At 43.0% G+C, this 24,609-nt stretch overlaps 1 protein-coding gene across 1 annotated transcript in view; it reads left to right on the top strand.

The window, feature by feature from the left end:
• LOC119436735 (nose resistant to fluoxetine protein 6-like) overlaps nt 1-24,609 on the top strand; it is a 45,507-nt gene that overhangs the window by 4,742 nt on the left and 16,156 nt on the right. The window contains exons 2-11 of the mRNA XM_037703721.2: nt 3,347-3,558; nt 4,390-4,501; nt 7,797-7,881; nt 8,748-8,836; nt 13,357-13,533; nt 15,407-15,500; nt 17,313-17,399; nt 19,570-19,735; nt 20,619-20,701; nt 21,011-21,133. Of these exons, the coding sequence (XP_037559649.2) occupies nt 3,347-3,558; nt 4,390-4,501; nt 7,797-7,881; nt 8,748-8,836; nt 13,357-13,533; nt 15,407-15,500; nt 17,313-17,399; nt 19,570-19,735; nt 20,619-20,701; nt 21,011-21,133 (1,228 nt within the window). The remainder of the gene's footprint in view (nt 1-3,346; nt 3,559-4,389; nt 4,502-7,796; nt 7,882-8,747; nt 8,837-13,356; nt 13,534-15,406; nt 15,501-17,312; nt 17,400-19,569; nt 19,736-20,618; nt 20,702-21,010; nt 21,134-24,609) is intronic.

Here is a 24,609-nt window from a genome sequence, read left to right as displayed (position 1 = left end):
GTTGTTAAGTGCTTTTTGCCATGGGTTGACTGCCTTCGCTAATACTATGTCCAGCATCAGGATTGGCTGGCATTTGCTCTTACGAACAATCCTAGCCTAAGAACGTTTCCTAAATAAGGGCCCTAGATTATCCTAAATAAGCATGTCTTGGTAAGTGACGGCCGTCACTTGCACAAATGCAATATGCTTTGTAGAGTCGATATTTAGAGGTATGATAATTAGGCTACAAATCACAACGCTTAGTTCCTGACGACTTTCGCTGCTACCAATCTGCCCCCAACCCCGTTTCAAAAACATAAAATATTGGTTCTCCATGTCAGCAGTACTACCTAGACAGATTTTGCAACTAAGCAGAAATGGGTGGTATAACTTATAGAGTACCGGGCATGGCTTTTAGAATTCGTTGCGGTGGAATCTCGTTCGAACTGAATCGAATGCGTACTTCCTCGTGTCGAAAATCGGGACGGTTGCAGTCTGCGTATTTACTAACACTTTACTCGCACTTTCGCCTTCGTGCTTTATAAACGGAAGAGGAAATGACGCGGATAAAGACCTCGCAGGAGATAAGCATCACGTCCTCGTTCTCTCGACATGTTATTAAAAAAAATATGTAGGCTTACCCTGCAGCGCCGCTTATATCAAATCATCTCTCGCGAGATCTTTCTGCACCTTCTTGCCCGCTTTCTCGCCATGTCGAGGAGAAGCCAATGACATTATACCATTATCTTTATGTTGTGCTCGTCATCGTCGATTTCCTGTGCCCTTCATATACAATAAACGCGTTCAAAATCCTCAAACACCCACTGGTGCACTGCGGAATTGTTTACGCTTTTCCTGCACTGATGGTATCACTTTCTGTCGCTGCAATCCTTACTCAAGTTTGTCGAGTGATCACGTAGACCTTCTGCCCCGTCGTGAACCCCTTGAAAGAAAAACGTCCCTGCGCAAGTTTCAAATTAAAGCGACTAGCTTTCTCGAGATCTCTCGCCTGTTTTCGTAGTTGGTCATTAGTGGCTGGGGGTCACTGGTCGCTGGTTGGTGGTCTGTGTTCGTTGGTCGGACTTCAATCGCCGATACGAAGACGCCGAAGCGCTTCTGGGCTCCCGCGCAGCTTAGTAGCCGGGTGCGTTCGTCACGGAACGCTAGCAGTAAATATATTAGATAAAAAAAAGCTTCAATACTTCTCACAACTTTCTAAAAAAAGAAATACTTGCTCGCAAACTTATGAGTTCTAGATATAGAATTTGAAAAATCAAAATAAATATTTCGTGACATTTTATTGAACACGCAGAGTTATCGCGGAGGTTGCAAAATTAGGCAATGCGCAACAATGCGAAGGATAGAATTTGGCAGCATTGGAGATATGGAGCCCTCGTAACATCATCTGTTTAACGTAACAGAGTTGTGCGTGTAAGCGAATGGCCGGGCCTGCCGCCGCGTGCTGTCGAGCGAGAGCTTTGCGGCCTCTGTAGCTTTAGATGCTGTGGTGGAGCTTTCTGGGAGGAAAGCCCTCCACTTTTCCCGCCAACCTGTCTCCTGTGGCGCCTGCAGGCGGGAGGGCTCCAGCACCACGCTACCAGTGTACTCGTTAATAATTTTGTTCTCTTTGTAATGACGCAATGAAACAACAAACACTGCCTATGTCCTCGCGGCAATATATATATATATATATATATATATATATATATATATATATATATATATACCAGAAAAAAGCGATTCTGGGTCCGGGTAAATATTCACAGTGAAGTAGACGCGCGTATGAAGCGGTTTATTGACGTTTCGGCCGGGGTCGGCCTGCATGCCTGATGAAGGCCGGACCCCGGTCGAAACGTCAATAAACCGCTTCATACGCGCGTCTACTTCACTGTATATATATATATATATATATATATATATACCTGGTGTTCAATTTAAGCTTTACTGAAATTTTAAAAATTGCGTGTGGTAGGTAGCATAATTCTTATCATGGAGCTGGGTTATTCGAAGAAGCGGAGATTAGTAGCACAGTAAATCGAAACACATATTCAACTAATTAACAAAAATTGACTAATGCACTTCTTATTTAATTACTTTACGACACATATTGCAATTTACGAATTATAGCTGGTGAGTTTGCAAGACGAAACGTTTCCACTTAAAATGAATTTCCAGGATGACATAAGTTTCAAGATATTTCCAAAGTGTGGGACGAATTACATGGGCGTTCCAGTTACTTTTGTGCTTCAATGTATAAAACAACATTTTGGTAAAAAAGTAAGTGGAACAACAGTGCATTTCTACGGCGAGTTTGATGGCGCCTATCTCCAAACTGGTGTAATTCTGGAAATTCTTTTCAAGTGGATACGCCTGACAAGCTCACCGGCTACATTTCGTAAATTGCAATATGTGTCCTAAAGTAATTAGTAAGAAGTTAAGTAGTGAATTTTTTGTTAATTAGTGGAATATGTGTTTCGATCTCTCGTGCTACTAATGTCCGCCTCATTGAATAACCCAGCTCAATGATAAGAAGTATGCTACCTGCCACAGGCGATTTCTAAATAGTTCCGTAAAACTTAAAGATGAACACCCTGTATATAAACGCCTTCAAGCGCATCATTTCTTTATTAAAGTGAATAGCGTTCTAGAAGCGTTCGGCTATCACTTACTTGATGCGGGAAATGACATTGTAAATCATCGTCGATGGTTTCCACACATTTCTTTATGCCTCTATAACGCTTAGCATGTCACGAAAAGATTGAAAGTACAGCGCTTGCTTGAATCAATTCTTCAAAACTTCAAATAGTACTTCCAGAAAGACGCCTTCGGTGTTCCATGCAATGCGTTGTGGGACCAATCATACGTCCACTCATGCATGCTCCGCTAGGCTTCATTTGTCCTCTCAGCTACACAGATCATTTACAAGAATGCACTCAATGAATCAGCCCAGTTACACTTTTGCTGTGAAGGAGCAGCCGACAAATGGCTCTGTAGTGTGACGAAATTACCCGCGTATCGTAGACCCAGTTCGTATATATAGAGGTAAGTGTATGTGTGTCACTACGAGGCTCGCGACATTCGGGTGATCACTCCATCATCCGAGCCGCGAGACGCTGCTTTTAGACAAAGCAAGTGCTGCAGAACGTTTTCTTCGAAACGTTCGGCAAGTCCGCCGCCGTGGTCAAGGACCGGTTGCCGCGAGCGCTACAGCTCCGTGCTTCGTCGGGAGGGGCCGCAGCAGTACATGCCGTTCTATTCCGCAGTTGCAAAAAATTACTGAGATTACTTGCCCGGGAATTCACGCGACCCCGATTCTATAAAGATGTTTCCGTAAATTTACGTTTTTCTGTTCCTTCCCCGTGTCCAGTTTTTGACGCAAGCGGCAAGTACCCGACAGGCTTCCTTCATGGCACGACGGTGGATCTTGGGGCGTACGACGAGTGCGTCGAGACAGCGGAGCGAGACCAACATGGACACATAAGGACTAGGAGCCACTATTGTATGGTTCAGATTCAGCTAACAAGTAACGACTCAGCCATACAGCACCTCATCCCATCCGCCAGCATTACCCACAAAAGGGTGACGCAGTTTATCATTATTATGATTAAGTCTGCATGCGCATTTTGAAGTCATAAGGCATGACAGAAGGCCCCACGACATAACTTCTTTACAAAATAGTGAATGTAATTCTAGAAACAATACGAGAAAGTCGTAACACCACAAAAGAGACAGATCTAAGCGGCAGTACAGCCATGGTATTCAAAGCAACAGCTTCCCTGGTCCCGCTGCCGGAATATTCAGGGAGAGCAGAAGTGATTTTTTTTTGTTTGCGACCACGGCCGCAGTTATTACGTGCAATGTAGTTATGGTTGAATTTCTGTAGATGTGTCATGGCTCTGTAGAAAGGGAGCGGCGAGAGATTGTACGCACTCAGAAACAGCTAAAAATACAGAGCCACGTTTTGTTTGCTATAGGTGTTGCAAAGCAAAGAGACCATTAGAAGCATTCAACGTTATTTGTATAATTTTTGCAGTGCTGCGAGCCTAATATAATACAACACTGTACTTTTACCACCGCTAACCACCACAGCCTCTCTTCTTATGTTCATGGTATACCAACACTTAACAGTTCAATATGCTGCTTGTGCGAACGTTTTAAGAAATCTGGTTAAATAAGAATGATAATATATATATATATATATATATATATATGTAGTACGCATTTTTTATGCGACACAATATTTTCGCCTTCATTTATATCGAGAATTATATGATATGCACAAACAGTCGCGCAAAGCTTTCGTAATCAATAAATTTAGGAAGCTGTATTTGAACAATTCCATTTGTACGGCGGCAATTCTTTTAAGAATATTTAAAAGATGAGGCTTCAATTATTACGCATCTCCCACAGGCACCAAAGTTCCTCAGCTACTGGGTAGACCCAAAGGCTCCGGGAGCACGAGTCGGAATCTGCATTGTGGATAAGTGCAGTGAACAAGACCTTCAAAATCTTGCGAGAACACGTAAGTCAACAACGCACTCTTGTTTTTCTTTCTTTCTTTCTCTTTCTTTTGCGAACCGAAAACATATACATTTTTCTAAAATCTGTTCAATGCAGAAATCCCGGGCATCTTATAGGCAACATATAAATAGGTGAATGAAGAGAGAAGGAGAGAATCGGGCTTTTTAGCAGGCATGGGTAAATAAGGATCTGACTTGGACGATTTCTCTGCGTCAGAATCACAATCAAAAGCACCCATCGTTGTCTGTATTATTCCGAACAGAAGCTTGCATTAATCGCAAAAAAAAAAAAAATTCTTGCACGCGTTAACCAGGAATAAGAGAAGCCAATACGTTTTTTTAAATGCGGTATTTGGCTTAATATTCACGTATAAACGGTGTATGCAAGCAGCTTCAGGTCCCAAAAGGACAATGAAAGAAGGAAGTTAGAAGTATTGCGTTTTACGCTGTCTATTAATTTATTTAAAACAGCGCCCACAAAAAGCGCAATAAAGCCAGACGTGGTTGCTGCACAAGAAGAATCTAATTAACAAACCAACTAATAAAAAATGAAGATGAAACTTTCAGGCTTATAACGGCGATGTAATAAAAGTTGCTACAAACAAAAACAGCTCTTGCGGCTCAAAGTTTTGGGCTGAAAACGCTGGAGTTAAGCCGGACTGCGTGAACATTCATAAATTCACAATGACAAATCAATTTTCGACGTATTCTACAGGTTATTCAAATTAAAGAAGCAGCATTTAGTATTACTAATGGTTATCTATTGCTCTGCTGATATTGTTAAAAATGATGAAGTATTTTAGCTAAAGCTAGTGCGGATTTGAAAAATATTCGAGATATCTGTGCAGCTTCAGCTACACAGATTTTCAGTCTGCAAAACTTTGGGTATAGTCTTGCTCTACTCCCAAATAATTAATTTGCTAAGATAAAAATCCACATCTTTGAATGCATAAATTACGGCTATATCTGCGTCTTATGTTGATGCCGTCGTGGAAAGTCATTAGAAGGCCAGGAAAGATTATCGCAAGGACGAACAACTAGCAGGCCTGTTTCAAGCTTGAAAAACACCCTGAAAAAAACAAAAAACAAGGACAGTGAGCTGTGCAACTTTCTTGCAGCACTGGTCATGTCATTGTGTTTTCAGTTCTCAACACTTTCAGCCATGTCCGTGTCTAAACCTTGCTCCAATTTCAAATGGATCCACTACTAAGAAGCCCAGCTTGCAACTTTTTAGTGGAAAACATCAAATCCTATTTTATTAGTGGTGAAATCTGGTTTTGTATTAATTTCATCTTGGTTGAGTAGCCAACAAGCGAAAAGGAAAATTTTATTGCGACAGCCGACAGCCGAAATTTTATTGCGACCGGCTCCACATTCATTGATCTCTTGCGTGCTACGGTCGAACGAATGAGCGTCGTTCTCTGTCATTCTTGGTGATACCATGAAATGTGGCACGTATAAATGTTTGTAGACGTTACCTACTTGTCAGCTATGTTTCGGGTGTGACGTCTGAAGCTGAAAGAGTGTGCTGTTTCACGACTTCAATAAGCGACCAATAAAAACGAAGCTTTCACTTAATCAAACAGCTTCCTCCAACAAAAATATGGACCTTGTCACTATGGTACAACCCACTTAATAGTTACGTTGAGCGAAGAGTATTTGAATCATTCCAATTAAATGCTATGCAAAAAGACACATAATACACGCAGTTACATTTTACTTCCAATTTATGAGATTGCTTACACCTCCTGTTTAAATTCAAACACAAGTTCATGTGGCCCCGTGGTATGGGACATGTATGTGGCTATGACTTTTAGGCTAATGCTGTCTTCTGAGTCGTTAAGGGAGCAATGTGAGGAGAGGTAAGCGAAATTAAATTATGGGGTGTTGTATGTCAGAACCACAATATTATTTTGAGGGACGTCGTGGTTGGGGATTTGGTATTAATTGTGACCACTTGTGGTTCTTTAACAGAGCTCTAAATCTAAGCACATGCGAGATCTTGCACTTTGTCTCCATGGAAATGTGGCCTCCGCGGCTGGGATCGAACCCTCGACCCCGTGCTCATCAGCGCAACGCCATAGCCTCTAAAGTACCAGGGTGGGTTGGCCAGGGGAGGTGCGCGTATACAGAGCAGAATGAAACTTTGAAGTGCCATGATATGTGAAACCCATGGCAATTGTCGGTCAAGAGCAACGCCACGGAATTGATGTTTCCCACAGTCATCAAAGATTTTTGTTCAACATTAAGATGAAAAATTTTTTACCGCCGGCTGTCTTATTGTAAGAGAGGCCCATACCCCTTCATTCTAAGGAGTTTCCAATGACGTCCAGGCCTCCATGCAATGTCGTGAATTATTCCTATAGATATGCTGTGCGTGCTTCGGAGTACTTATTGCAATGGCATTTATATGGACACTCCAGACGATTTTTCGCCGTCGCTGTGTTCCAGTACGATAAAAATGAGCGGCACGCGCGCCGTATGTTGTGGTTGCGAGGGCAAGTGAATGATGATGAGCCGAGGAGCATGATGGCTTCATGCGCGCTGTCTTCCTGCGCACCCAATGTTGGAGGTCCCATGATCAAGCACACGATATGGGAGGAGAGCGCACGTGCCCTCTTCTCATGGAGACAGGAAGACTTTACTTCCTGCATGCCGCCTCAAGCCCGGTGGTGGCTGCGCATTGCTATCCGCACGGTTCCGCGCATACGCGACCACGCGCCCTATGTTGGAGGTATATTGTACATAGAACATGACCTAGCTGTAGGTCATCGGCGGCGGTTGCGGCAGCTAAGGCAGAGCCGAGATGGCTGGTGGTCATGTGCGCTGTCTTCCCGCGCGCATATAGTGTTGGATGTTGTGTGATCAGAGTTTCGGAGAAAGTGTGAAGTAAGCGGCAGCGTGAAGCATTCGCTCCCCGCCGCCGACACTTTTATGACACCAGCGTTGTCACAGTGACTGCTCGCGGTCATCGAGTTTGACCTGTTCTGCGTTTGTCTGTGTGCGCGTGGCAGCACGCTTGTTCAGTTAGTAAGCGAATATGTGCTGCAATTGATACAATCCATAAACTACGAATCTTACTTTTACTTGTCTCATACTTTGATTGCACTATCAATGCTTCGCCTTGTGGGCGAAACTGCGATTATTTGTTGTTGTTGATCTAAAAGGAATTTTGTTCATTTGGCTACTCATGAGTAAACTAACCTTCATATACTTGTCAGCACTTCAGTACGTGAGAAGGCTTGCCTTCTAGTAAGTACTAATGAACAACGCCGACTATTCTCCGTTATTTTTCAGTGCTACCGGACAACTTGAATGTCACCGTTAGCGATTGTGTGAATGGTGAGTTTTCACCTATGAGTTCAACACAAGCAGGAATAATGTAAGTAGAGTCGCAAATTACTAGCTTGATGTTTCGCATGTTTATGTAAGAATAAAGAAAAATTGTCGGCCCTTCCACTCTGTGTAGATGGATGATAAGCGAAGCTTGTCCCTTTGTATACCTAACCATCCCCTTTGCCATCAACTTTATGTTTACTGGAATGTGACCTTGTTCTTCATCCTGCCTTAGAATCTCTTCATTCGTTCATTCATTCATTCATTCATACTTGTATTGCTGGTCGTCGGAGCGGATCACACTGATCAGGGACAAGTTGTTGTCGAACCACAAACGCTTGCGTTCGATGTCTCGAGTTTGCTCGGCGGCATGGTTAGCAGCATCCGCCCGCCATTGCCGCTTGTGATTCTTCAAAATTAAATTGCTTCAAAATTAAATTTATCCGTCGCATAAGACAATGAATAGCTCACACCCCCTTGAACAATGGCTCATACTCCTGTAAACGCGACCTCCCCATTACGACCATAGAAAGGTGAAATGCTACGCTGGAATGATGAGCGGCAACAGAGCCAGCTGTAGAAGACGACGACGAACGCGAGAGCAATGGTACGAGCGCGTTCGCGAGTTGCGCCGAGGGGCGCCATCGTGCCAGCTGTGGAAGAAGACGACGATGCTCGAGCCATTGCTGCTGATGATAATTTTTTGCGTACACGGACACCACCGAAATCTGTGCTTTAAACAAGCTTCGCTTGAAAAACCCTAAGCTATACTTAAGGTATGACATGTAATGCGTATAAGGTCCAAACTGGCAAAACTTTGCGAATCATGAAAATTCTAATCACAACAGCTTTAAGTTTTATGTACAGTTATAAAACGTGCGAAATAAGGTAATTTGTCTCTTTTTTTTTCAGTTGCCTGCTGGCATGCATAGCGGCAATGATGTTTCTAAGTACATGCTTTCACTTCTATTTGTGGCTCAAGAATCGCTCTTCAAATGAAGGTAAGAGCAAAAGTTATTCTCGTAGAGGACGCCTGCAGGTTCTGTTTGCGCCTGATTAAATCTTAAAATAATTCAGTACTGTAATGGGAGTAGTTATTTGGGGGATCAAAAATATATCGGAAAAGGGAAATAGAGGAAATCTGATTTAAACACAGAGCATTCGTTGCACAATCGATTATTAGTGAACTTCCATTCGATGACATTATCTACCTGTCGACATCCGCATTGGACGTATTCCTCGCGTTATCGAACATTTCGTTGTCTTTTGGGAGACACACCGTAAACTAATGCTTTATCACTTCTGTTTCTAATTGACGGCTGTCACATATTTTGAGGAAACACTAGGGTATCACACCTGTGATACAGACGGCCAAATTCACAAAGCTTTTCCTTGGTAAGGGCTCCTTGATATTGGCCGGTCACCTACACTAAGAATATGTCCAGAGTCAGGATTGGCTGGAACTTCCTGTCACAGGTCCAGGTCCTGTCTTATTATGGAAGATACTGCATGGGTAGATGTATCTGGGTGGAAAACCAAATTATGGTAAAAACAACGGGCATATAAACGTTCGATCTGTTTGTGAAGACTTCATAAAAGTGTCAGGTACGCACGTGCGAGAGCCGTACCGTCCTGTGAGCTTTTTTTGAAATGATTTAAATGTTTTGTGTCTCTTGTGTTAAAGTTCTCAAATCAGGCAATAAAGGACAAAGAAAAAGAAGTATTTGACTAGGCGAGAGGCGCTGATAGAAACAGTTCTTGCCAGCATGTCTGACGGCGGTCAAAGAGCAAGGGTGCTTCTGCCAGCGTGCACTCCAGTCCTCTTTAGATACTATGCAAAATACAGGTTTTTCCCACTTTCTTTGAAGTACTCACTGAAAGAGTCAAGGCAGTTAGATCGAGAACATCATTATATACATAGACTGGTTTTTGTGAATACTGACTCAGAATACTGGCCATACAACGCCGGCAGCAAACTTGTCTATGGCATGCCGACAGACGGCAACTTCTCGAAGTTTCAACGCTTATACGTCTCTCTGCTGTCTACAGTGGTCACTGCGTAGTCTTTGTTATCATGAAACGTATCCACGACAACTATGCAATAAACGGTGCTTTGAGGCTTGAGGCGTTTCCAAAAGAGGCGTCTAGCGCACGTGACGAGGGTGTCCCGATGCGTGCGCCAGCGCTCAGCAGGCTCATAGAGGCACCCTAGTCACGCGCACTAATGCATCAGCGACCTTCATCGTTATTAAAACAAAAAGACGGCTTCTTACATCTAGTTGGTCAAGCAGGCTGGTTGACCAGTCTCGCGGTGATGAACCAGAGGCGCTATAACGTAAAGCTATTCCAAACCGTTTTTATTCCAATCTTCTAGCGTCAAATTTACGAAACCACCGACGGAAGCATCGGGCGGTGACCCGTAGCGTTGCCTGAACAACCCAATCAAAGACTCTCCTCGTTTATAGGAGGTCATCTTTCTTCGCTTTCAAAGCGAATAGCATTCCCTGCACTGAGAGGTGTTTGTTATCTAATTGGCTGACAAGAGGTGAGGAGCATGCTCTAGTGGAGAGGGTTTCGACTAGAGCCGAGCCAGCACAGTGAAAATAGATAACCGCTTCAAGAGGGTGGTGCGGGCTTCTCCGATTGGTCCGAAGCGCTTCGCCTTACGTAGCTGGCGGTGGCTGGTCCAAAATCGCGGCGGCGTACAACGGAAGGATAACAATGCCGCTAAAACGGATCCTCAGCAAGGAAGAGTTGGCAGAGCGATGTCGTATACGTGCCGAAAGGGCTCGATAACGTTTTACTGCCACGCAAAAAGGTTTATCATGCGCAAATAAATACATGCTCACCGACAGGTGCGAGTAGCGAGGGCCTGAGCGATCGGTGGGCAGCCATCTTCAATTCCTTTCGGAACGGGGCAGTCTCTGGCTATTCAGAAAATTTTTCAGTGTTGTTCGGCATAATAATGCATTTTTTTCGCGTACATGTCCCTTGACGCGGTGAGTTTTTGTGGTTTTGTCAGGTCGCGTGACAGACAGGCGAAGTGGGTATACAGCCTGAAATCATTGGATCAAAAGCTGAGGGCTAATGGTGAAAAGGCGTCGAATCAGAAATAATTATTTTTCTTTTGTGCGGTTTAATCATGCATAATTAGTGTGTACACCGTATATCAGATGGGGAGCTATCGCGGTTTTCGTGACGTCGCATGACAGACAGGCGAAGTTAGGAGTGGTCCGAAAATGTTTTGACCAATCGTGGTGGGCTGATTGCAGAATTGGAATTGAAATGTTTGCAATAGCTTTACCTTATAGCGCCCTAGAGCTTTTTCCCATCGCTCTACTATTGTTAACGTTGTTGTACCAACACATACCGGCTACACCAAAACACAGTTGAATTTTTGAAACACGTAATTTTTCACGTGTGTTGTATTTAAAACTTGTGCTCTGTTGTCCTTAAACTGATGTACAATAAACATATGTACGCCCACCCCTTATGTAATGCCTATATGGGGCGTTTAAGGTAATAAAATGAAATGAAATGAAAGACTAACGTTGATTTCAAAGGTAAACATCCAGCAAAAACAAAAAGCAAGAGGAGAGGCAGGTCATCACACTAAGATGCCGCAGTATATAGAAGAAAAAAAGAACAGATGCACGGCATATAAAGGAGGCTAACATGAAAGCGACACTGTGTGCATTACCCACAAGAAGTTTGCCTAAATTCAGATCACTACATGTCAGAAGCACGGATGGGTGTACCCAAGTGCGCCGCAACTACTATTATTATTAGTATTATTATTTATTTATTTGCATAGAAATATGCAAGCAAAAAAAGGGCAGGTCACAAGAACGAGAATAAACACAAATATATGTACATTACTAGGTCTTTCTTTAGCGTGTATGTGTGTGGTCCAAGTATTGTAGATATAGAGATAGGGCATCGGTATATGTGCTTAATTCTCTCAAGCAAGTGCTATCGTAGTAAATCAACTACCATGCAGTCCACAAGAAAGTGGTCCATAGCAGCATCGCATGCGTGGGTGTCGGAGCAGTTGGTAACGTCCTCTTTCTAATACCTCCTAAAAAGAGACGTTCATAGGCCCCATGCAGTCGCAGGCGACACAAGACAATCTCCAGCTTACGGTCAATTTACTGGTTTGCCAAAAAGCGATGAAAACGGTACGTTCGATATGCAGGGTCCTCAAAGTTAAACTAACTGCACGTTTTAAAAATCCGTTATGCTATCTACGCGAAATCTGCTTGCACAGACAGTTTATGCGCTTTGGCGATCACACTTTTTGCAAGAAATTGGGGTCATGACACGGAAAATTACGAAAAAAATTCCAAATTAACTTTTTATTGTAACAGTTATAGTATATGTTTATATTTGAAACGTGAATACAGCCGTACTTGAAGACAACATTTTGGTTCTGGAGTGCGTCAGTTCCAAGATCTTTTTTTCACTTGAGTTACCACGCGGCATAACGTCACACTTAAGTTAAATGTAAGCATGCAGGCCCGTTTCATGAAGATACTGCAACAGTGACTTATAATGTGTTGTCCATAATCCAACATCAAATTCAACACTGTCAGCTAATTTCGCATTCAGGGGCGTTGGCACAACGTAAAGCCGCGAGATAACGTCAACGTGAGAGAACTGGAAAAGTCAGTCGTTGCTTGTTTTCGGCAGCCGAGAGCAAGAGCGTAGCTGTTATCAGCTTCGCTCAGCTTGCAAACGATGTGTCACACGCAGTGATGTCTCTCTCAATGGGGGCTTGACGTTGTTGCAAAATCCACCACCCTGAATGCGAAATTTACTGACTGACTGTAAAATTTGATGCTGGGTGTCTCAAAACAGAAACGCTCCAGGGGAAGCATACAAAGTGACGTTGTCTTGCAAACAGAAATGGCCTAATATTTCAAATATGAAAATACAGCATAATCGTGGTAGCAAAAATTCACAAGTTTTATTAGTTATTTGTTTAGCACATAAACTACTTGTGCAAGCCAATTAGCCTAGCAGCTAGCATAGCGTTTTTATTAAAATTATTATTAGTTTAACTTTGCAGATCTTGTATATGACCTGAAGTGAAGGCGCGAAAACGACGACGGACGAAGAGAGAGCACACACACATGCGCCCTGTGTGTGTGTGTGTGTGTGTGTGTGTGTGTGTGTGTGTGTGTGTGTGTGTGTGTGTGTGTGTGCTCTCTCTTCGTCCGTCGTCGTTTTCGCGCCTTCACTTCAGATCATGCTTAACCAACACGCCCAACTATCCATCCTAACGTTGTATATGACGCAGCACGTGTTCCAATGGCACAAAATTTCGAGCTCTTGGATATATTTTTAGTGCTATTGAAGTACGTAAATTTAAGTAAAACCGAAAAAAAAGATCACTTTACGTATATTTTGATTCTCGTGGAATACTGTGCATTGAAAGTGTTCGCAAGATTCTTTACATTTTCAATGGTAGTTGTTGGGAGACTGTCAGTTTCTTTGCCTTGAATGCACCTTTCCCTTGCAGGACAGCTCGTCCGTCTTCTGACCTCGTTTTCCGTGCTGAAGAACACGAAGCATGTAGTCTCCATGGATGAAAGAAGTTCAAGCGATGCATGTTTTAGTTTCATGAACGGAATGCGTTTCCTAAGCATTGCATGGATTATTCTCGGCCACGTTTACGGAGGCATGACAGACGTTCTAGGTGGGTATTCTTTCACATTCTAAGCATGAGTCAAAGAAAACTATGTATTTTACAGTTATGCTTCAGCTACTTTCCTGAAACTCGTGAACGGTTTATATTCATTTCATGACTGCTAAGCAAAAATAGTTTAAAAAAACTGTTGTGAAAAAGTTCCGTTCGTTATTAACTTACTTATTGTCAACCAAAACGAAAGAAACAGGCGTGACGTCGTTATGCTACAGACGTTGATGCTGATCTCATCAAAGTGGCAGCTACAAAGATAAAATGCCATCATCTAGGCGATGATACAGGCTGGTCTTCGACGCGCCTGCTTTTGTGAGCCACTACTTACCAATCCTTCTATTAAGTGCGAATATATGGTTGGGTTCGGTACCCACAGGCAGCAAGTCCTTCTTTTTGTCCAATTTCATTTCTTTCTTCTTCATTATTTTCTATACTTCATTTGCAACCACAGCAAATTTCTCCTATGCTTTCCTTGGCTTCATTGTCTGTTGGCTTTACATGGTCATGATTAACAAAAATCGAGCCCCTGGGTTTCCCTTCTTATTTGTTCATTCATAGCGAGGGGCTTGAATCTGGTAGCCTTGGTGCCTCTAGGTAGCATAAGAAGGTTTATTAGCTACTTGTGTGCTCTCCAAAGTTCTGTGTTACGTGACGCCATCAGGCAAGAAGGGATGCTCTACATCCGCCCGCCATGGCACCTGAGAAGCGCTGGCTAACACACCCAGGGCTACATTTAGTAAACATAAATACCCAAGATAGTGTACGGATTGACAGCCGTATCAGTAGCACAATCGGTAGTGCAACCCACGCGTAATTAGGAGTTTGCGGGTCCGGTTCCCACAGGCGCTAATTTATATTTTTGTCCAATTTGATTTCCCCTTTCATCATTATTGTCTAAATTACAATTACAACCACAGATTATTTCCCCGATGCTTTCCTGTGATTCATTGTCTGTTGGTGTTGTATGGTCATGACTTATATATATATATATATATATATATAGAGAGAGAGAGAGAGAGAGAGAGACAGCAGCTGTATAGATGGATGGGGGCGTCGGCACTAGGCTTATCGGGTTCCGTGTGTCATTGTCGTTTGAATTATTTTTCAGCGCTGCAAAGGAGGAACTTGAGTACTGTGTAAGCAAACAAAGGGAAAGACGAAAAGACGAAATCTCTTCTAATAACTGATTTAATTCGGAAGCTTCACTTGAAAGTAAAATCATGAGGAAAAGAAAATCAGAGCACACGAAACTAAGCAAGGAGGCTTTATCATGTCCTGTGTCTTTCCGTGAGCTGTTATCTCCCTATCATCAGAGTGTTTGCTTTAACGTGACAACGACGAATAAAATTAGTTGTCAGAAGCATTATCGTGTGTAGTTTTCAAGGTTCACCACTGCAGTGCTGAAAATTGTTTGATATATGTTCCGACTATGCAGATATCAGTATCAGCCATGTGTTTATTTTCACCACAAAGTCCGTAACAAGACAGAATTGCTCTATAGCGGATCGCGATTGCCACTTTCATGCGTTCATTTACTGCTAGCGCCTACGTCAACCTTCACACTTTGCCAAGGAATATCGCCGTCCAGTCAACATTGCCGGGGATTCTTTTGATCATAAGATTCTTTCATCAACAAATCTGAACTAGTTTCCACGCGGACTGTCAGCTTCAGACGTGCTTTTGTACTTATATGTATTTATATAGATATATTTGACTAGAACGACAATTGAATAAATTACGTAGACCGACTCTTAAACTTCCAACAAGTACCGCTTGCACGTATTCCCGGTTCAAGCCGAATGCGTGCCTATTGATATCCGATAATCATGAAAGTACATTTTCTGACCACAATTTATACACCATTTTCCAGCGGGAAGACTGAATATGCTGTTCTTTTTCGACAATTGGGCGTCTGCAATTTTACCAGCTGGCTTCCTGTCCGTAGACACATTTATGTTTCTAAGGTATGTTGTTCCTCTTGAAAAAAGCTCGACAGTAATCTCTGTAGTGTAAAACGAACCTCAACTCATCACTCCACTTGGACTTTACAGAAATGTCCCTAAATGGGTTGTAGACTGTAAAGAATAAATGTGAGAAAACAAAGAAATAAAGTAAAATTTATATTGTTACTTCAGAAAATTTATTTCATTGGAAGAAACAGATCATTTTATTTCAAAAATTGTGTTTTTTGTTTAGGGTGCAAGACAGGTTTTTTTTATTTTAACGGAATTGATCTCCATACGGTAAAGGGAGAAATTTTGTCATTAATATGGGAGTGAAATGAGATTTGTTCGCCTCTTTACTATCCTCATTTACTATTTGGGTGCAGCTTCACTAGCCCCGCAAGTATAGGTAGATGGGGCTCACATGAACGAGCCAATTGGTCTTAATTTCCGAATAACATACAGCTACAATCAGGGCGAGTGATGCCGCTCAAAGCATAGCTATATAAACTAGCAGAGTTTATACTTCGATGTGTCTTGTGGTGTCGGGTGTCCTGGCGCCAGATGTTTTGTCAGGGGTGGTCACATCTCATATGTTCTATATAGCTTGCTCATTTGTACGTGTATGAAGTGCTGCAACCCGATTCCAACATTTCACTCTGTCGTGCTACATGAACGCTGCAGTCATGAGGGGAATGGAAGTTACTCCCCTAACAGAACAAACAATGTAAAGAAAAATTCTGTGAAATTGCAGAACAACGATAAACAAAATATGTTGGTGAAATCACAGAGATACAAGCTAACAGAAAACGGGAGAGTACAAAAATATACGTCACAAAAATTACCATACTTTTTCAGTGTTTTTTTTTTCATTTTTAGCAGCGTGTATACAGTATATATGCTCCAGTACTAGTACATATGCTCTAGTATATACTCCAATGAATTCTTCAGCGCGCTAAAGTGAGTTTTCTCAGCGACTTCACAACGTCATTTAATAATTAGGCGGTTTCAACATGCGCTCACGCGCAATCGTGTTGTGCCGTCTTTCTCAAGCGAGCCCTTCTCACCAGAAGAAATAAATCGGCGAGGAACATTCTTTCAGCACAGTGGCTCGTTCATTCTTGTAGTGTCTCTGGCCAAGAAAAGGAGCTTCGAGTCGGCGCGCGTTTGTGGATATTGTATCTATGTCCTTTATGGGTTGCGATACTCTGCTTCAGGGAATGAATAGACGAAAAGAATGAAAAGTCAAAGGGTTTACACAGATTTAAGTTTTTGTTGCCTACTTTGTTCTGTGGAAAAAGTACGAATGAAGCTGTCGACTAAGATGATCACGGTGCAGTGACCGTCATAATGCCTCACGCAGCCTCAAGTGACCACGCAGCCTCAGGCAGCGAAGCAGGAAACACGCCGTTCAGGAGTACCAGTGTCCCCAAATCGTCGGTTCTAACAACGCGCTCGGTTAGGCTTTGCGTGATATAGAGCTCTAATCTTCGCTTGCTTAAGCTAAAGTATATATTCATCGTGTCCTTACAACCGAAAACGGCACAAGCATTAATGTTCGTCTATTCCCAGGGTTACTATGACGTCGCTTGAAGAAACTTAAAGCAGCATCAGGAAATCATCCGCTCAAGCTAAAGTAGAATCGAGTGAAACTATAATCAACATTTTTGATAGCCAGAGCGGGAAATACGTAATTGTTGTTTCAATTGAAAACCTATTAGAAGAACTGTTCTCATTCGGAAGAATGAGAAACTTGCCAAGTAACACAATGCACCATGTTGCCGAAGTACCACCTACACAGGACTTTCACATCGTCTTTTTTCGCAATTTCAGCGGTTTTCTTCTTACCAACGCCATCTTCAATCAGAAAAGACACGCCATGTTTATCGCACCCATTGCAGCCGTGCGTCGATATATCCGGTAGGTGCGAAGCGCCCATTTTGGTTCTTCCGCTGCATCAAAGCACCAACTGCCTCATCCGATGTGTAATATGACTAGAAGTGTGCAAGCTGTTTGTTGATGTTATTTATCAAAGCAATGAATGTTTTAAGGTATTCAGATGACCCGTCACACGAGAGCACGCTCGCGGGCGTGTGTGTGGGCATCCTGTTTTTGTTTGCTGTGCTTTATGCCCTTAAAAATATTTTTTCGTTCATTTTTATAAGAGGTGGACTATTGCATATTCAAAGAAAACCGAAGAAAGTTCTGGTCAGTTAATTTTAGCTTTAATATAGGCGGTCATAACAAAATTAGGAAGAAGGACTTCTTGCCAAGCACCAGAAAATTGTCGGCATAATCTACACAGAACTTGTTTTATTAGTTAAGGCTGTAATAAAACATTCGTAGACCGGACAACATTCCATGCGCCTGCCCTTCCAGGTGCCATTATAGAAGGATATAGTACATCACATTTCAAATAACTGTAACGGAATAATATCTAGTTTTTATACTATGCTTGTATTGTAACATAATTTTATTCCTCAAAAAACGTACAGTTGTCCAAAACATTAGTACAAGAAACAGCAAATTATTATCAAAAGGAAGATTTCAGTGTATTGGTAAGTTTACTAGGAAATAGATGCTTTTTAACCTTCTTTGAAAAGCAATGCTTCTAAGTTACTACACTACTGAGGCAGTCTAGCGTAGTTATAATAAAAGTATCTCCACTGACAAAACATTCCTCATCTCTTGAATTTCCTTCAACGTTAAATACGTGATCAACCACCTCTGCATATTTAGCAGTAATGTTTGCAGTTTTGTGCACAAAAGTTACTTGCCATATACTGCTTAATCACTTCCTGCTTTCCGGAGATCAGTAAGCCTTGAAAACACTTCGCATTTTGAAAAAAAAATGTTTTCATGAGAAACGGTTGGGGATAATACCCTTCACGCCATGTTAATTAAGTGAACACGATCTTCATGAAGGAATATCAGATGGCAGACCAACAAATCTGGTGTACATGAAGTATATTAACTCACTTGCTTTTCAAGCTAAAACATTTACTTACCAGTATTAAACATAGAAAAAATTTCAAAGATTACAATAAATCATGAATCTTCAGTGATCTAAGAGGGATGTACCAATTCTTTAAACAAACCGTTGAAGCTGATTTAGATTTCGGGAAGCCGAGCAACATTTACAATTTTTTTAGTGAGAACGTCTCCTTTTGTGCACGGATGCCTGTCACTCATGATAGCTATCACCGTGATAACGATACAAGCTAGGCCATTCCAATTAACACTCAAGTTAGTGATGTGTGATGTGTGTTAATTCAATGGCATTGGCAATGAATTGGGAACAAAACATAGGACTCTCGAAGGAGCGAGCCGGATGCAAGTGATGACTGTTCCGAGTGATTTTGCTGTAGAAGAGCCTTGGTTGTTGCACAGAGGATCATTTTCTGAATGGTGTTGGGCTGCTGAGTACGAGGTCGCGGGATCGAATCCCGGCCACGGCGGCCGCATTTCGATGGGGGCGAAATGCGAAAACACTCGTGTACTTAGATTTAGGTGCACGTTAAAGAACCCCAGGTGGTCCAAATTTCCGGAGTCCCCCACTACGGCGTGCCTCATAATCAGAACTGGTTTTGGCACGTAAAACCCCATAATTTAATTTAATTTAATTCATTTTCTGAATGAACGTTCAGGGTGTGCAATAACTTCAGCCGAAATATTCGCAATCATTCAATAAGGGTGCATGCCTCACTTTTAGGTAACCTATATACAAATTTGTGGGCTCGATTTACGCAATGCAACTTATTATTTTATTTATTATAAGAGCAATTTTACCCGGTTTGCACACCTAGAGAACAATGTGAGGGGTTGTAGCATCGGGGCTTCTTTCGCTGAACAAACACAGCAATCTGCGTGCATTGGCAACGGGCTGTTCTCTTGCTCCATTACTGTCAATGCCACGGTGCTCCAGATAGATGAAAGCAATCGTTTCTCATTTTCAAGCTTCTTTTTCTCAAATTTTTGTATTCGATTCGATTCGCAAATTTTGGTATTCGAACACCCCCAGAAATATTGTGTTCATAAAAGTGCATGCATTTTACATTGTTTTATATGCCTCTCGCTTCTTTTCTTTCAGGGTTGTATTGCCAGTGGTTTTCCTCATAGCGTCTATGCAGCTTCTACCGCTAGCCGTGCAAGGCCCTAACACAAACAAGTACTACCGAGATATCCAGACGATGATCGACACTCACTGGACACATTTTCTGCTTCAGGTGTACAATTTCAAGCACGAGATACTCTCGGTAAGAAGTCACTCATTGAAATGGCTGTCAGATCTTGGATCAAAGAACACTCAGACGCACGTGGAAGGAAATGCCATGCGTGAAGTGGCGTGGCCGTAAAATGTTTCTTTGTGGAGAGGATCAAGATACAGTGTAAACAAAGTGATAACGCAAATATATATGTATACGGGGATCCCTAAGCATAAGTTCAGATGCCTCAGTGTGAAATGTTACAGCAGCTGCTGTTATAGCAACAGTACCCATTTGCTTCCATCCAACGCAATAGCGGCAGATTCATATTAACCGGCAGCTCTTCTTAGAGGGTCCACAATTTTCTTTGTTTACCAGCAACGTCATGACAAGGTATGTAAAAAAGCACATGAAAATAAATAAATCGTGGTTTAGCGTCCCCAAATTGCACAGTGAATGATGAGGGACGCCATAGGGAAGGGCTGCGTATTATATTTAGATTACCGGAAGTTCTTTAACATGCACCAAAAGCACCCAGAACACGGGCGTCTTTGCATTCTGCCCCTATCCAAATGCGGCCGGTGCTCCCCGAAATCAAATCCGCGACCTCGCTCAGCAACGCAAGCCACCATGGTAGATAACACCAAAATCACACAAAAATAATTTTCAGAAGGTGCCTTTGCGCTTTTTTTAATCGTTAGGGGAAGCATTCGTGCGCGCATGCAATGGCCATGCTAAAATGGGTACCCAAAACTTTGGACCTAAGCTCAGCACCTTTGGCGGTGGTCCACTGATGGTTTGTTTGTAACTTTTGTGCCCCCAAATGTCAGGCCCACACATTTACAGTTGTATTTGCATTCTGCTTGCTATAGTGTGTAACTTACCTTCCTACCCTCGCCTCTTTTTGTTTCCCCTTTTTTCTGTCTCGAAACAGATAGGATTGATTCACCTATGGTACGTTTCTACGGACTTCCAGCTTTTCCTGGTGTCACTAGTCGTCATCCTCATGCTCAGATGGTAAGTATTGATTGGTAACATGGGTATGGGTGCCTTCAATGCCTACATATTCTTGAACTTTCCTTTCTCTACCCTTCCTCACAGTCATATATCTCTCTTTCTCTCCATTTTTTGTTTACCCTAGCGCCGAGCTAGAGAGAGGCTCACAACTCGGCTCTAGTCGAGCTATCTGAGCTTTCTTGAACAATTATTCGCCCCTTCCTGTTCTCTGCCTGCAGTATTTTCTGGAAACACAGCCCATCGCAAGCACGTTGCGTACGCCACTTGAAGTGTTCAACAGTGACTCTGATCTGCTTCCTCTGAACGCAGGTCCAAGTTGTGGTGTGGCGTGGCATTTTTTGTGCTGTCTGTTCTGAGCTGTGTCCTGTCTACACTGCAAATCCACAACACGGAGCTGCCTCCATTTATGATCGGAATGACTGAGGAGTTCAGGTAACGTTTTCAAAGGAATTACTGAAGATTCCAGGCAGAAGCATCGTAACAGCATGAAAGCTATCGGCTAAATGTGGAAATTTTTTACAGCTGTGAGGTGCTATGAATTGGATATTTTACTAGACTGCATATGTACTTAAGCAACACTGGTTGGTTTCATATATATATTATTTATTTCCATTTTTCAAGTCGTTTCCGCTTTGTTAAGCCACTGATGCAGTCAACGAAGGCAATTATGTACTTTGATGAGGCTGTCTAGTCTACTTCTTCTAGTTTTCTAATTTATCATAAATAATATTAGATCATGGACAAATCTGAAACGTTTCCACGACCTTTGTCACGACGGACATTCACCTAACATGCACCTAACATTAGCCTAACAGTCACGACTAACATGTGTGAAACGTAGCAACCATGGGTTTTTGCATTGGCACTGACATCAGCATTACTTTCTTAACACGATCTATGTCATGTTAGACATGTCGACGCAAGTTACATATTAGTTACCTGACTATTGAAGAGCGCTCGGTTCACTTGTGAGAGATCGCCCAAGCTCGAACACACCCATGGACCGCTGTCCGTCAGCCTGATTGCTATGCCTTATTAGTCATACGCTAAGCATGTGCTCGTTGGAAACCATTTCATTCAGATGGTTGTTGGAAAGCTTATACAGGACCACATAGGAAGCGTGTACATGAACTTTCTGATAATAGTTGCAGATACAGTCCTGCATAGAAATTCCCTTTCCCGTGAGTCATAGTTTTACGTCCATATGATAGCGTTATATCTGAACTTGGATTCAGACAATTCCGCCCAGCATACACATATATGTAGAATTCCACCCCGCAGCATGTATAACAAGTATATACATGTATGACGTTCATGAAATTTGTGAGCCGAGATTCAGAGGTGGAAGATGTTCCGAAATGCATTAAGCGTGCGAATATATGCAGTGCTCCTTGAAAGCGTTGGAACATTGTAGCCCAATAAGGTAGTCTGAGGCAGCCGGTTTCCGTGGAATTCTGGGGTTTTACGTGCCAAAACCACGATTTCATTATAAGGCATGCTGTAGTGAGGGAGAGGAGAGGAGAAATAGCTTCATTGTAAGTCCTGCGAGTTGGTGGGACGGGCTAAAGGTTGCGCCTAGGTGACGGCCAGGAGTTCTTGTAGTGGGGGACTCCGGAATAATTTTGACCACAAGGGGATCTTTAACATGCACCCAATCCACGGGACACAGGCGTTTTTGCATTTCGCCCCATCGAAATGAGGCCGCCGTGGCCGGGATTTGATCCCATGACCTCGTGCTTAACAGCGCAACACCATAGCCCCTAAGCCACCGCGACGGGTTCTGGTTTACATATATACAATGGCGTATCATAGACGGGATGCGCTTGCAGCATCATTCGTGTACCCGAACTGTGGGGCAACAATATCCCAATGGAGTCACAACGGTTATAGGCGGTCCGAGCACAGCCAATGTTTGCGATTAACCGCTTCTTATTTTATCTTATTGTATCGAATTTATTTATTGATTGATTGATTCATTCATTCTTTTGTCGCTTTCCCGCGGCGCACTGTTTCGCTTTTGACTCTTCAGCTTGTCTCTTCTTCATGCAATAGGCCTCTTGTTGCCGTCGGACTTCATTCAGCCTTGCGCGCATTGAATGTGGCGCTGAGCTTCGTCCGTGACTGCTATAGCTTGTTGCGGATCGAGGTGGCCTTTGGGCCAAGAATTCACCAAGCCCATCGATGAATACATCCGGTAGTAGGGAATAGAAAACTGATTTAATTTACATTATGTACACTGGCCCTGGCCACGGAAGCCCACTCCATCAGGAGCATATTCAACGTCTGAGTTCGTATCAGGCCACGTCGACACCACCCACTGCACCAACGGTCTTCGCGTTTAATCCCTTCGTCTTCCCTAGGAGACTCGACTGGGGAATCTGCTGACCTTGGTGCGGCCAATCAGAGGGGTTGTATTGTTCACCGAACTCTGCCTCTACTGTTGCATCCTCGCCCTCGCATTTGCTGCCACTGCGTGGTCATCTGGGAAACCGAGATCGTTGTCGTTCCCACGGTAGTAATTCCTCGAAGTTGGCCTCTCTGCCTCAATCCGGTCAACTCGTCATGGTCGGTGTCGGGCGGTAGCGCCGTCGGGGCGACGCTGATGAAAGGCGCTGCCTCGGGGCAACACCCAAAGGATGCGCACTGCCGATTTGGGACGCTTGTCTGCCCGTCCCGTCGGTGTAGGGCGCTGTCGCCGTCTGGGCGACGCTGATGAAAGGGGCTGCCTCGTGGGAAACGTCCAAGGTATAAGCTGCCCCAGGTGGAGACGTAACAAGCTTCTTAGCGGCAACTACCATATCCTTGCGCCTGACTCTCTCTACAGCTACTTCCTGTGCTATCTTTCATACTCGCAAGCATTCACGTGACCTTGGTGGTCACTGCATTATCCTTTACGCCCAGACAAAACTGCTTTCGACGACCTTCTCCAGCATTTTTGTACTAGAGCGCCAAAGATAGGCTTAGGTTTTGAAATCTATGACCCACATACACGTCAACTAAAGCGAAAAGAAAGAAATCATTACGCTACAGAAACCACAAACTTGCTTGTCACTTCCGAGAATCACATACCTGCAAGCAAAAAGTAAAACTACCGTTATACTTTGGCACTTAAATTTTTCAAATGGCAATCTGTTGCTGGCGTTATTTGCACGCACACACTGACCTCGGCACATCAACGTCAAGGTGGTGGTCATCGTTTTTTTCTGCGAAAGGCGCACGTTTAGAAGATCAAGCATGAAGCAACCGCCAGAATTTGGGTGATCGCTCAGTGCTCAGCCGTTCTCGTGCACTCATCATCGCGTTTCACTAGCTAGACAGTTCTGATAGTGATGGTAAGCAAATTTTGTTAAAATTTTCTTGAACCCCTTGCATTGATGGTGGCTTTGTAAATCAGGTTATTCGCAAGATTTGGAGGCACGAAACGTTGTTTATGAGACGAATAAATGATGCCACACTTTCTATCCCAATTGCGCCTAACAATGAGTGCTGTGAAGTCACTGCGCAGTATTCTAGTGCGCTCGGAAACACTGCTGTGCTCACCGTTTCGCAAGACGGTTGTGAAGGATGATTCGAAGCAACACTCGTGAGCATGCATGTTAGTCATAAAAACACCCTTTACCATCATGTTTTCAATCTTTGCATTGGTGGTGAATGCTGTTTCATGCTTACATAACACGTCAACAGATTTGTTATCCTAAAATGTCAAAGCTTATCTGCTGTAACTGGCCGCTGCATATTGAGCAACCAAATGGAGTAGCACGTCTGGTGTAGGCATCAGCTGTGAAGCGGAGAAGTGTATTGGAATCGGTATTAAAACCAACCTGACCCTACATATAGCCATCTGGCACTTCAAGAAAATATACGACAAAAACTTTAGTGAGCTCTACTGTGCTTACCAAGTTTTGGTG

The sequence above is a fragment of the Dermacentor silvarum genome, chromosome 1 (assembly GCF_013339745.2).
Source record: "Dermacentor silvarum isolate Dsil-2018 chromosome 1, BIME_Dsil_1.4, whole genome shotgun sequence".
NCBI lineage: Eukaryota > Metazoa > Arthropoda > Arachnida > Ixodida > Ixodidae > Dermacentor > Dermacentor silvarum.
Note: the sequence above shows the minus strand (reverse complement) of the source record. Positions and strands in the feature narration are given on the sequence as shown.